The sequence below is a fragment of the Panthera tigris genome, chromosome C1, assembly GCF_018350195.1.
Source record: "Panthera tigris isolate Pti1 chromosome C1, P.tigris_Pti1_mat1.1, whole genome shotgun sequence".
Lineage (NCBI taxonomy): Eukaryota > Metazoa > Chordata > Mammalia > Carnivora > Felidae > Panthera > Panthera tigris.
The window spans coordinates 127,906,563-127,919,907 of NC_056667.1; the positions used below are offsets into that span (position 1 = coordinate 127,906,563).

A 13,345-nucleotide genomic window follows, 5' to 3' on the forward strand; every position below is an offset into this window, starting at 1 on the left:
TCTGAGCTTCAGGCATTCTCCCAAAAGCTGAAGCTACACTGTGTATGGGACACATAAGATCCCAGGCAAAGACCCCTGACATTCAAAGTCTCACTGAATCCAGTGAAAAATTGGATGGCGATAACAAGACACACAGCAAGTAAACAAGGAAATAAACACAAAAATAACAGATGGTTAGGATGAAACCAATGATGAAATCAAAACAGATCATGTGATGGATGCAAGGGAGTGAGGGATGAGGGAAGAAAGGCCACTGAAGAGCCAATATCTATGTCAAAATTGAATGACAAGGTGCCATAGCTCTTATAACTGGTATTTTCTTTAGTAGGCTGCTCTTCAATTTCACAAGCATTTTTTGACTACCTGTTATTTTCCAGCCTCGATGTCAGGACCCACAAACAAAAACCTAAAAATAAGCATTTTTCTAATTTGTGCCTGATTTCAATCTTAAAAATAAATAAATAAATAAATTGAACAGTACGAAGAAGACTAGGATACATGACCCTTGAATTTTTAAGCACCCACCCTCAGGATGGTGCTGAGACTGCCTTTGTGGTTGCATTATACCCCTCAGCCCCCAAACTTCTCCCTGATTTTACTTAGGGCACCACTGTTCCCTGGTCATCACCCACCCCTGCGACAAGCAGAGAGTAAGTGTTTCCAAAATGAGAGAATCGTGTATTTAGATCATGCCTTGATCCTCGCACAGCACAGCCTAAGAGCAATAAGCAATAAGCTCTTCTGGAGCTGAAGAGGTTGGAAACTATCATTGAAAAGCATCTGTGCCTTGTCTCTTCTGAGACAGCACACCAGTAGCTGTCTTTCGTTAGCCTCTTTCCTTTTTTCCAACTGGTGGTGGCAATAGGGCACAAGTCATGAGAGGAGATAGTTTATTTAGTCACATTAAAGTGGGCAAGCAAGTTGCATGGGAGTCTGACTCCAGCACCTGTGGCTCTCGGCTGACTGCTTTATCAGAAGTTCACACAGTTGTCTCAGTTTCTGAATTCGCTGGCTGCCAGGCAAATGCTGGTGTGCTAGATGTCCTAGATGCTTCCCCGTGAGCCACACTTCGCTGTCAAACCCACAGAACTACATTGATCTGGGGAGAGATTTTCAAATGAGCTCTTTCTCTCTTTTCCAAGTGTCTGCATTACCTCTTTAATGTACACCTGATGCTTGGCATATACTTTCTAATTGTGTTAAAGATTTCAAGGTCAGAACAGTTTGAATCCAATTTATTTCACCTTAGACAGAGACTGATTCTAAGCTTCCACTAAGGGATCTTTTTAGGTAGATTTCAAAGATCAAAGCTTGTAATAGAATAGCTTAATATTTGGATTAGTCATGTTCTTTGTTGAATTTTCATCAGTTCAGTGGAATGTAGAACTCCCTAAATTTAGCATTTCATGAATTATTTATTATTTAACCGATAACATTCTAAGAGTATTATTAATCTCAAACTGATTTTTTCCTATTTCATATTTTTAATTCAATGTATATGAGTTTATATTTTCTATTTTATGTAATCCAGCCTGACTTTGTATCTCCCAAATGGCACATAATTTTTCTGTCAACTCTTCCCTATAATGAAAAAATAGTAATTTTGTGTTAACTCCAAAGTACCACAACTTTGTGATTTCCAGCATTTTTTTTTCTTTTAAGCAAAGGTAAGCTGGTAACCTTCATTTTTAGTATCTGTATAATACGTGATCAGTGTGGTATCCTTGAGCAGGCACAGTTCAATTGCTATAACAATTGAAAATTATATCAAGTAATTAGTTCCTATGACAAGAGAATAATAAGCTAAATTATAAAATTATAGAATGGGGAAAACCAAAGACCAGACAAGAAACCAGAAGATCTAGGTTTTCAAGTTGGGTCTTCTAATGGCAAGTCAGAGGACTTTGAACTAGTCTTTGCATAACTTATACTATTTATCTGTAAATCGATGAAATGTTAGAACATTTCATTTTTAACATGTATTGTTCAGTGGCACAATTACTGGAGCCAGGAGTGTTTTCGTAACTTTACAACAGTACTATAAAGGACAGGTATAACTTTACAGGTGAGGTGATAAGCAGTTAAATAATCTGCTCAAGGTCATGCAGCTTGTTATGGAGGAAAGATTTGAACCCATGTTCAGGTGTCTCCAAAGCCCCATTTTGCCCCTTTGCCTCTGACACCGTACTTGTAAATGTTCGTGTTGTGTATATGGCCCTGTGTTGGGTGCTATATCACTGTATAAAAATTCTCCTAATATATACATTTATTTAAAAATAAGCAGAGGAAATGGATCTCAGATTAGAACACAAAGGGCAGGGGCACCTGAGTGGCTCAGTTGCTTAAGCGTCTGACTTTGGCTCAGGTCATAATCTCACAGTCTGTGGGTTTGAGCCACACGTTGGGCTCTGTGCTGACAGCTGAGAACCTGAAGCCTGCTTTGGATTCTGTGTCTCCCCTGCTCATGCTCTGTCTCTCTCTCAAAAATAAATGAACATTAAAAAAAATTTTAAAGAACACAAAGGGGCAGTAAGGGCTTTAAGAAGTCCATCTGAATTTTCAGCCTCGTAAATATTTACTGGTTTCATAATCAACATTGTTGCATATTATCTGGTTTGTCTAATTGGAATATAGCTGCAGGGAGCTAATATTACTGACAGGAACTGTGTGACTCTAACAGAGTAGCTGCAGGATGGCTAAAATCACTCTCTCTGCCCTTCTCTTCTTGTGTCACATGGGGAACTTCTTATTGGGGTATTTCTGCTGTATGTAAGTTCTTACAGTGGTCCATCAACTTTTGTTAGCTTTTAATGGGACTGAAATGTGATTATTGAGAGTAGAACTAAAGATAGATGGCTAGAACGCATTAACAGAGAAGTCTAGAGCTCTTTATTGCCAAGCAATACCAAAGGTGCCTAATCTTCTATTCTTGGAAAGCCTACTGCAATCCATGATACCATGGTCTTCTCTTGATCTCTAAACCTGTGGTTCTGGCTTAGCATACCTCACTCCCAGATAGATGGTCATGGCTTGGACTAGTCTGCTTTACTGTGAAAATCTTCTGGAATCTTTATCTTACCTGAGTTGAGCGTTCTCTAGGATGACAGGTACATGGGTGCCTGAAGCAATTTCCAGATAGGCCAAGCAATCCCTCTGTAGGGGAAACCCTTGCACCATAGCTCTGAATGCAGAACTGTTTATCTTCCATTTATAACAATCCCAAACATAGGCCGAAGATCAGTCTTTAAGTTTCAGATGGGGACCAACATTTTTACTCATGTTGTTATATTAGAAAATAACACTGATCCTTTGGGTGCCTGGGTGGCCCAGTTGGTTAAGCATCCAGCTTCAGCTCAGATCATGATCTCACAGCTTGTAAGTTCGAGCCCCACGTCGGGCTCTATGCTCACAGCTCAGAACCTGGAGCCTGCTTTGGGTTCTGTGTCTCCCTGTCTCTCTGCTCCTCTTCTGCTCTCTGTCTCTGTCTCTCTCAAAAGTAAGTAAACATTAAAAAATTTTTAAAAAATAAAGAACCTTGACCCCAAATTCATGTCCACCAGAGTGTATTTTTAAAACAATATTTACACTTAAATTTGGATAAAAAAATCTAAGCAATATTTGTTTTAACTTTTTAAGTAAACTTCACACCACCTGTGGGGCTTGAACTCACATCCCTGACATCAGGAATCATATGCATTACCAAATGAGCCAACCATATGCCTCTAAGTGATATTTGTTAAGAGAATTAAGTAGTAGATGGCAGTATAAAGAGCCCTATGAAATCAACTGAACATTTTAGACAATGTAGTAAGTTTCTACTGCTTTCAGAAATTTAGTGACAAGTACTCAAAAGCAAATAAAGAGCTATCAGAGTGGAAGGTGTTAATACTATAATTTTAATTACTTTTTACTAAAGGAAAATATGAAATGTATGAACACAGGTAGCACATTTATTGTAGAGGGTAGGCCTAAGTACACATCTCAGACTTGTCTAAGTGTCCTAACAATTACACTGTAGCATCTGACACCTGATTTGGACCAGATGAGATCCTGGGAAAGCACATGCTTTTGGAATAAAATAGACCTTTTTTCCAATCCTGCTAGCTGCGTGATTTTGAAGAAAAAAAAAGTTTTGTATATATATAACTTCTCTGAGCTTCAACTTATGAACTGAGAGTATTAATGTGTCTGAATCAGAGTCTGAGATCGGGATTCTTGTTGAAGTGATTTATTTATGGGTAGTGGGGAGAACAGGTGTTCTCAGGGCAATGGGAGCAAAGCAAGCAGAATAAGGAAGGGAGAAGAATGAAGCAAGAATATTCCATATCATCTCTGTATCAAAGAAGATTGTATTCACTTATGTAATTTAGTCCCTCCCTCCATAATAAAGGATACTTTTGTAATGACAGAAGGTGTTATACAATAAATTATCTTAGCCAGAGACATACGTGATTACTATTAATAGATTGGCATGACCAGCTGTTAATGAGGTTTTTTAGTATCCCCTTTCTTCTTTTTCATTTATTTTGTCATCTGCTAGAATTAGCCACTACTAACCTCAGGTAGCAGGCACCAAAACCTTAAGAATAAATCCATAGGAGGAAATACTTAAAAATGGAAACATTGTACTCAGTACCCTAATTGTTGGGTGCATATCAGAAAGGATGACCATCAACTTGAGATTGGCGACATTGAGCCCCATCCATGGTCAGCCCCTTGTAGTTACTTGTCAGCTCTGGAAGACCAACCTTGCCAACAATTGTGCATATGCCTTGAAAAGTCAAATCCTATTCAAAAGAAATAATTCCATGGTGGAAATCAAACCACTCTTAATATTCAAATAACATGGCATATGCACAAAGTGACTTTATCTACCACTAATACTGTATTTACACATCTACAGTGCATCAGGGTTTATGGGCATGTTCATATGAATTGCTCATATACTCTAATGAACTATTTAAGGTTAAATAGGTATGTTCTTTATTGCTCTATTATTCTTATATTTCCTTTTCTACTTTCCCCTACATACATACTTTGCACTGTTTGGGTCATATTCAAACTGTCCAGAGCTGCTATCAAAACCATAATTTTCAGTTAATCCAATGACTATCAGGGACACAGAAGAACTGTTGTTTAAAGCATGCCACTGTAAAGGTACATGGTGGCTGACTCCTTGTATCTGAAAGTATGGTCAGAGAACCATTGCATTTGACTCCATTTCCTTTTATGAATATAGAAATTGAGAAATATTTGAATAGTTTTGAGAGCTTTTTACTGCTTTAATCTTCCACATCCACTTTGTCAGTGGAGCCTCAGGGTAAAGTCTGAAGACTGCTGTGTAATCTGGTCTCATATGCTTTAAATCTATATGCAGATTCCAATATAGGCCTGTGTGTGCGTGTGTGTGCGCGCGCGCACATGTGTGTGTTACAACTCATATGCCTCCCTGTTTGCTTTTTTTTTCTGGAGTTCTTACCATGTAATTCATTTTCCTTTGTTGCAAGTAATTATTGCCAATTTAAGTGTAGGCCCAATCTCACTGTTGCTCTTAATGAGTTCCCAAAATTCCTCAAGGGAGGAGAGGAAAAGGCTTAGAGAGAATTCCTAGCAAACTTACCCTACTGTAATTTGGGTCTTTATTAAATTGAAAACATATTTTATAAGGCAGTGCTTTTCTCTCTTTTATAGCTTGAAGAGTAGATGAATAGAGAGTCCATTTCTATTTCTACATCTCCTTGGTACTGCTCATGAAGCATCCTGTCTATAGGTTCCAAATAGATTCCAAGTCCCATGTCTAATACTATTTAAGAACATAAACCCAAACAAGAGGAGTGCAACAGAGTGTCCAAGAAAATTGCCCCATTTTCAGATCTGAAGCATCAAGATATGCACAGTAGCGACCTTCACTCTTACTCTGAGGGCAGAAGGAATCCAAGCTAGAGTGGAAGGGGTTTAGTGAGTTGGGACCAGGCTGAATCATTAGTAGGAGTTTCATAGTTATATGCATTTCATATTATAATCCCCATAGAATACAGGTAGAAGCAGCCAGGGCCAATTCTAGGAATGGATATGAAATAGGGGTTGTTAAAACAGATGGTTAAAAAAAGAAGTTTCAACAACCACCTACTCTATTTTTGATACATTGTTAAGGTGGCTTATATGATATTTTTTGATTGATATAACCAACATGAGATGACTCTAAGGAATCTTCATCATCTCAGTATTTTTCACCTGAATCAGCATAATTGTGATTTCTGAAGGAAGCCAGTCCCTTTATAATATCAAAATATTCATGAACGAACTGACCATTTATTTATGAAGCCATCCTCCAACCAATGACCTTTCTCCACTGATACATGTTGTGTCACTGCATCAGAGTATTCGTTGGTCAGTCTCTAGCTGAAAACAGAGTATGTACCCAGAACAAAGGGATACAAAATGCAATAGTCCGTACACCAAAGATAAACTGGAGTTCTTGAGAAAATTGGTGAAAAGTGAGGTGAAAGCCAAAGATTATGATGGTCAAACTGCAAAAGCCAGTCATGAAACAATGCACCTTTTATAGGGTAATCACCACATTATATAAGAAGTATCAGTAGCTGATTTATCATTTGTCCTCATAATGATTGCAGGGTCGCCATCATCATCTACACGGTAGTTGACAGTAGATCAAATAAAACTACTTGCATACTTTTCAGTTCCAGAAAAAGTCCCATTTAGACTTTTATTATTTATTAAAAATAATTTGATTCCTATTTAAACAGATGCATTTTTAAGTGGCATTTTCCTCAGCATGAGTTATCCTCAGATAATAAGGACTTTTTGTATATTTTACAGAAGAGGAAATTCATGCTCAGAGGAGTTAAAATACTTCCATGCGCTCACATCATTTACAAGCTGTTAATTTGAGAGAACTATTTCCAACTGGAGAATTTTGATGCCAAGTCCAGGTTTCTTTTCACCATACATCCACTATTTTAAAATTCTCTTTCTCTTATATACTCTATCACATCGTAACTTTAAACGTCTTTAATTTGGCCACATTTTCACTCCCCCCCCCCCCCACATGAAAATTCACTATCACCAAAACCATTTCTTCAAGAGTTTCATTTTAGGGTTCCTTTTGGAACAAACAGTGTTGAGAGATGTTGCTTAATTGAATATTCCATCCATTCTGATGTTTGGAATCCCAGGCAAGTTTAGACTACCACCACTGGAGACGGCAGGCCTCCTTGTTGATACTGTCTGTATTCCATGCAGCTAAATTTAATACTTAAAACTTCAGGATGTGTGAAAGAGTGCCTAATTTGAGGGGCAATTTCTCTGATTATTTAATTTATACAACCCAAATCCCTGACTTAAAAAAGAAACTTAATGAAAGATATCAAGTACACACAGAAACGTTTTACACACTCATGCTTTCATTAGCAATATTTTTTCTCATTGAACTTTAATACTCGCCATTTAAACATGACAGTATACTTCAAAATGTAGGATTATTATATGCTCTTTGATTTTAAAATGTTCTTGGTAGTAACTGGCACTGTTTGAAAATATTATTTTTCCATTAGGATAACAAAAGGCAGAGAAATCATACGGCTGTGCTTACAATGAATGGTTTTAAGACTTGATTATTTCAGAAAGTAAAAGCATCATTTTTTTTTCTGTTGAATACTTTAGGTCCCCCCGCCCCCCCCACACACACATACTTCTATGCCCAGCAAAAGGTATATCACTTTAATAGAAATAAATGAAACGGTTCTAAAGTAATGGCCATCTGTATGTCATCAATTCAAGAACAAACTTGAAATTATTTGGTTAAAATGAAATAGAGCCTTTTTTAGCTGTGATAAAGGCAACACTGCATTGTTATTATTCTTACAACGATTTATAGAACAGAATGGAATTATAATGACATTTAGGGTAGTAGGCATTTAGGTCAAGAGAATACACGTAAAGATTATTATAAAACTGAAGAGTATTTAAGCAAGAATTAATGTAAAATACCAAATGTATTCACCAAGTAGAGACAACATTTCATACAAATGATGTCCAAATGGTATTACTTGATTTGAGTGATGCTGGGTAGAACATCATTTCAAAAATGCATTCTACATAGGAACTCAGCACCCAAGAAGAATGGGTAGATTCTGTTATTCACCAAGCACAGGTTATTGTTGACTCAAGGTTTACTGTCAACCAAAGTTCCTTTTATCTTTTGCATAAAAGGCAGTGGTAAGTAGTTCTCCTTGCTCTCTCAACTCAGGGCTAATACAGTAACCTCTGGAGCAAAACTTCCTGGGTTTGAATCCTGTTCTGCAGCTTACTAGTTTTTTGACCTTAGACATCTGACTGAAACTCTACCTCATTTTCCTTATCCACAATATGGGAAATAGAATTTTCCTTGAGGGTTGTTATGATTCTTCACTATATAAGTATTTAGAATAGTGCCTTGTATATGGTACCTGGTCAACAATTGTGTTGACATATCATCACACATTTTCAGATACCAAATACCACATAGATAATTTATGAAAATATGAATTGTACAAATATTCAGTTAGTACTTAATGTGTATGAAATACCATGTTAAGGACAGAAGCCGAAGCCTGAAGGCATAGAGAATACAGTGATTAGAACTTCCTAGTTTTCTTCAAAAGGTCTTCTCAGACCAAATTGGTTTACTACAAAATCAATAATATTCTGGTGGCCAGTAAGAGGTCTAGTCCACTGAAGGGTGAGTCACTCTTACTTGTCCCCAAACTTGAGGGCATCTGAGAATTATTCCTACCCAGGGCTTTCAAGTGAATTCTGTGTTGAAGTCATCACTCGCTTTCCATTTTATTATTATTATTATTATTATTATTAATTATTATTATTATTTTAGAAAGGGAGGGGTGGAGGAGGAGAGAGAGAAAATCTTAAGCAGCTTAGCATGAAGCCCGAAGCTGGATGGCTCTCAGGACCTGAGCTGAAGTCACAGTCAGATGCTCTATGGACTGAGCCACCCAGGCACCCCCTAGTTTTCCCTTTTTCTTAACCTATAATTCTAGAATCTTTGGCATTGACTAAAAGATCCCATTTAAATAGCCTTAATAGCATTGGCTCAACCTATTCTTCTTCTGGTTCCCCCTGTTCCAGCCAGTTTGGCTTTCTGTCAGTTCTTCAGACAGGTTTTGCTACTTTGCATCTCATGACTTCTTCACATGCCCTTTCTTCAGCATGAGACACTTTCTGTATATCCTGTCTGGCTGACTCCTTCAGATTTCTACTTAAAGGTCAGCTGCTCATGGAAATGTTCTCTGATTCCTTCCCAGACTGGCATATATCCCCATAACATTCTCTCAGAGAACCCTGGGGTTTTTTTGTTGTTGTTGTTGTTTATCACAAATACAATTACACAGTTAACTTTATAACAACAGTGGAAGGACATCATAGTCACAGATAACTATCCACACAATAGTACCTCATCAACAAAGAAGAGTAAGGACAGGAGTGAGTCGGGAAAGAGCAAGAGAAAAACACAGACATTTACATTCTGTCCACTCTTCCCCTTCAACAGACTTATGACCTGATGCCCATAAGTGGCCTTAAAATGACATGGGAGCCCTGCTCTTTCTTGGCTGTTCCCATTAACCAATTTTCTTTTTTTATGAAATGAAATACCAGTATTTGAACATATTTTTCAAACATCATGCCTCCTTGACACAAGCCAACAACTTAATCTTGTACTCAGTTAAAAAAGAATTTGGCTCTAAACTGTAGGAAAATTATCCATGTTGAATTAATTGAGAGATACTCTGGAGATCTTGGGGTGGCACCTTCCTAAGGAATTTTCTAAGGTAATTTGAGTTGTGTGCAAATTTTTACCCTACCTGCTAATTTAGAACCTAACAAGAAAGATGCAACTCTATTTTTAATATTTCTAATCTTGGCCTAAAGTACAAGGTCTAAAAGGGCAGAAGCTACATCAATTTCATCACTGTATCCCTGGCCCATAGCAGGATGCCTGGATCATACTGGAGCTTAATAAATATTTGTTGAATTAATTAACATTCCACCAATGTTTATAGGATCAGTCTATTTGGGCAACAATATAGTTTGGAGTTAGAAAAACTAAAGAAGTAGAAGGCAGACAGAACTACAGAACCTTAATCATTATGCAGACTTTATAGACCCTGCATGCCCATAGGAACCTAAATTAAAATAGCAGAAAAACTGAGAGCCAGACATGACAAAGTTCAGTATATTTTAATGAAGACTTATGTATGGAAGGCAACATTCTGTCTTTTAATTCACTTTCTAAGCCAGCCTGTAAACAAAAAGCTAACACCTTCCTTATCCTTTTAGGTCGAATGAGCCGGACTCGATTTATCATTATGCCAACCCAAGGAGAAGGACGGCCATGCCCCACAGAGCTTACCCAGCAGAAAACCTGCCCAGTGACGCCCTGCTACAGCTGGGTCCTTGGCAACTGGGCTGCATGCAAATTGGAGGTAGGTCATGTAATGATACTTAAAGAAATCTTCTTAGTATGCCTAAAGCATCTGTCTGGTCAACCTGTGTGCTGATGGAATAAATTTCACAGCACCAGGGGCCTGTACAATGTACTTTTATGAAATAGAGCACATGCAAAAATACAACCAAATGACTTAACCTCATGCCAAGTGTTGTCGCTAGGAAAATAGCCATTCATTAGTCACTGATTCTAAAAGGGTCATGGGACTTTCATGCTCTTAGGCATTCTCAAAAATACCATGTTATCTTCTTGGCTTATTGAAAATATCAAAGTATTATTTAATTAGGCAAAAGCCTGATGCTATGGCACAGCTTGCTGTGGACTGTATTTCTTAAAGACGTACTTTTAGGCTTAGACAAAATCTTGCATATGGGCAGAAAATCAAAAGTGTATGAAAGTTACATTTTAACATTATTACACAAACCAAGGTTACTACACTTTCCTCAACAATTACTTTTTTATTGACCTGAAATATAAATGCCTAGCAACATCATCATATATCACATACCCAGAGCTTTTGCTGGATCAGCAAAGATCTCCTACTGCATTTTCTCTCTGGTTTCTAATGTACGAAAAAGCACATTGATTTTTTTTATTCTCTTATTTTACTAGTTTTTCCTTCAGTTCATATTCCAAAGCACATTTTAATTAGGTAACAATAATTGTGATTAAGCATTAAGAAATCTGCCGAGTATTCTCATAGAGATGTTTAGTGTTCCTGTCAGGATGACATTGTCATGCAGCATTACTATCTTGCAGAAGTTAAATGCCCATGTATTTTAATAAGTCCCAGAGGAACAAAATTGTGTGGTACATTTGTTCAGTCTCCTTTTTACAGAAAATAAGATAATCATGCTCATTAATTCAATAGTAACCTAACATTACTGAATCTGAATACTTTGCCTACCAGTCTAAAATCTTCTTTCCTAAATCTTAAGCAATTTTTAAATGCTGCTTGGAATCACAATAAAAAATGGAAGGAGTAGTTTTCCTTATAATTGTAATAACTGTTGACAGAGTAGAGAAAATAAACTCAAAGAATTCAGGAACCCATTGCAGGGCGATAGAGAAAAAAGTTAGGGGGGAGAGAAAGAAGGGTATAAGACTGAGAAAAACCCCATTCTCTAAGTCTTGCCAGGCATACAACTACTACTCTACCTTAATTGTTCTTTTTGGACCTTCCCTTTTGATCTCCTCAGGTATAAAGAGCTTTTTTTTTTAATATGCAAGTCTGCCAACTTGTCCCATGGGGATATTATGGGGGAAATGCCAAATGTACTGTTTCATTTTGCTCTCACATAACTGAGTTCTTGCCAGAACCACAGGAGCAAGAGTGGCGAGTTGTGAACATTTTCTGTAGAATTGCCAGTGAGGGTTGGGGATTGTAGCATCCTTTGGAGATACCCAGGCTTGGAGACCCTGGAGACCCTAGTAGCAGGAGTATCCAGAAATTTTAGCGATGCTTCCATTTTTAGACAAGGTTATTCCTGTTCACTGACACTTCCAGTCAGGAGGAAATGCTGCAATTTAACTTAATTCAGGCAAAGCTCTCGAAAAACAAGTCTAGGTAGTGAATTGTTCTGGGGTGGGCACCTTACCGGAACAGGGCCAGTCAGCTTTCTTCCCTAAGAATTTGGAATAGTATTGGATCTGTTCAAAGATTGTGTGTCCGGGTACTCTTGCTGCATTTTCCTGCCCTGTAGATAAAATAAGTAACTCTGAAGCAAACGCGAACAAAGAAGGTGCCACACAAAAAGAGGAGGCAAAAAAGAAAGGGAATCATGATGGTATGAGTTGAATTTTGCCTGAGTTCAAGCTGCATTTCTGCTTTTTCTGAAGCCTGTGAACTCTTTGTGAGACAGATAATTCAGTATCTCTTTAGCGGGTTGCCTTTTCTTAAATGTATATGGAAACAGAGTTTGGAATTACTGATTAAAATACATGTGGGCCTCTGCACACAAAGGCAGATCACGTCTCTCACAGCTGCACTTCTCCTTGTCCTGGCTACCCTTACCTGCCAAATAACAGGTTGGGCACTCATTCACTGAGGGTGGTGGTGATGTCCAAGTGGCTGACTGCCATCCAATGGATCAAACCATCAGAGAAGCTACAACAGGGCACAGTGGATGTAGCAAAATGCCACTAACATAGAAAGAGATTAGCAAAAGGAAGTGTTTATCCTTAGGCTTTGCTTTTATTTTATTTTATTTTTTAGTGTTGTCTAGCTCTTTCTATCCAAATTCCTCAGTTGATAACATGTATCCACACATATGTTCATGAATCTGTTGTATGGGCTCAGACTCCCAGAGTCTAACAGGCTTAATGTTGGCCAAGGTTCTGCCAGTTCCTAACTCTGCCATTTCTGCCAAATCTGTAAACTCTCCAAGTCTGTTTTTCTTACCTCTATCAGGAGAGTAGAAATAGTACCTGTTTTTTTCTGGGAGCTTTTGGTAGGAATTAGAGAGTTTATATATAGTGCATACCTTGGTACCTGACATAAATTAAGAGCTCAATAAATTGTAGTTGCTATTATAATTTTGATTAAGACTATGATTATGATTATTATCACCATCTGCCTCTCCACATCTGGAGAGTATACAAAACATCCATCAATGATGCGGACAGTGGAGAGTCAGCGAGAGAATCCTCACTTGTTGATATTCTTGCTCAAAGAAGCCTGGGTCTACTTTCAGTCTCTTAGTGTGGAAAGCTTCATGAATGACAGTGAGTGAATGCTTGCCTTATGAATGAAATTATCATTCTAATGCTGATTTCTCTTCATCTTATGGCTGCTGTTGTCAAAGATATAGGAGATTAAGGTTG

The 13,345-nt window shown here is 37.8% G+C and overlaps 1 protein-coding gene across 1 annotated transcript in view; it reads left to right on the plus strand.

Annotated features, from left to right (window-relative positions):
- THSD7B (thrombospondin type 1 domain containing 7B) overlaps positions 1–13,345 on the plus strand; it is a 747,555-nt gene that overhangs the window by 708,331 nt on the left and 25,879 nt on the right. Inside the window, exon 20 of the mRNA XM_042997047.1 lies at positions 10,354–10,499. Coding sequence (XP_042852981.1) covers positions 10,354–10,499 — 146 coding nt within the window. The remainder of the gene's footprint in view (positions 1–10,353; positions 10,500–13,345) is intronic.